The sequence below is a fragment of the Nematolebias whitei genome, chromosome 2, assembly GCF_014905685.2.
Source record: "Nematolebias whitei isolate Nwh7 chromosome 2, NemWhi1, whole genome shotgun sequence".
In the NCBI taxonomy this organism is placed as follows: Eukaryota; Metazoa; Chordata; class Actinopteri; order Cyprinodontiformes; family Rivulidae; genus Nematolebias; species Nematolebias whitei.
Window position 1 is genome coordinate 57,090,389 of NC_056499.1, and position 1,237 is coordinate 57,091,625.

The following is a 1,237-nucleotide window of genomic DNA, read 5'->3' on the forward strand; positions in this document are numbered from 1 at the left end:
CAAATAAAATGTGTTTTCTGTGTGTAATTAAGTCATTTTAATTTAAGTGATGTTTTAAAAATGTGTCATCTGTCTAAATGAAGGGAAAAAAGAACAATATCTCTGAAAAGTGCTTTGGTTGGTTGTTCTCGCCGAGTTTCGCTCAGTCACAAGATTTACAGCTGTAGTTTTACCAGACCAAACTGAACCTTTTTTTTCTGACTCTAGCAATTTCCATCAATGTAATCTGTTGTAAATCATATCAGTGTGAATTGAAGGTTTAAATCTTGCTTGTGTGTCATTTTTACCTGCAGATTACGTGAAGGGCTTCGGGGGAAAGTTTGGAATACAGTCGGACAGACAGGATAAATCTGCCCTGGGGTGGGATCACCAGGAGAAGCTGCAGCTGCATGAGTCTCAGAAAGGTAGTTCAGCTGGGCTCGGTTGCTTTTTGACTGATGTCAGATGTATTTCAGGTCTCTCTTGTAAGTGAGGCCCTGAGGCTCATTGGAATTAACCTGTATAAATAAAGGTTGAATGAAAGAACTCGACACAATTTGACCAAATACTGCTGTTTATCACGACAATGATACTAAAAGCAGATATTATTCAAGCTGATAATTTAGTTCTGTGTTTGAGCTCTGGATCCCCGACCTCAGCCCACAACATGGATCTTCTCGTTGAAGCCTATGAGGGGAAAAGAGTCAAAAAACAGATTATATGTAGTTCTGTGGACAAGTTAATACTGAAGCTTGAAAACTTGCCTTATTAAAGTTACTACATTTACTGTTGTTCACTGTTGTACACAGTAGAATATCCTTTGTAATGAGCAGATCATGTGTAATAGGGCTGCAACAACGAATCGATAAAATTGATAAAAATCGATTATTAAACGTGTTGGCAACAAATTTCATTATCGATTCATTGTGTTGCACGATTATGCGTCTCATGGCGTTGCTGAGCCGTTTTGTTCACCTGCAGAGTATTGTCAATGCTGGCTGACTAAATAAAGTAAAAAATAAAAAAAAACTCTGCACTAGGGCTGGGCCATATCATATCGTTCACGATAATACCGGTATAAAAAACTTAACCGGGAAAATAAATGTTATCATGATATGCTAATTTCATGACATAAATACGTCATCCCACCACGTAGCGGATTACACTGCAATGAAGGCATGAATGGAGACATCTGAGCTGAGCGCTGTTTGAGAGTGGGAGGGGCACAGACGCATCTGAGCTGAGCGCTGTTTTAGAG

At 39.0% G+C, this 1,237-nt stretch overlaps 1 protein-coding gene across 1 annotated transcript in view; it reads left to right on the forward strand.

The window, feature by feature from the left end:
• LOC119424963 (src substrate cortactin) overlaps nt 1–1,237 on the forward strand; it is a gene marked incomplete in the record, with an annotated part of 68,792 nt that overhangs the window by 32,410 nt on the left and 35,145 nt on the right. Inside the window, 1 exon segment of the mRNA XM_037692488.1 lies at nt 294–404. Coding sequence (XP_037548416.1) covers nt 294–404 — 111 coding nt within the window.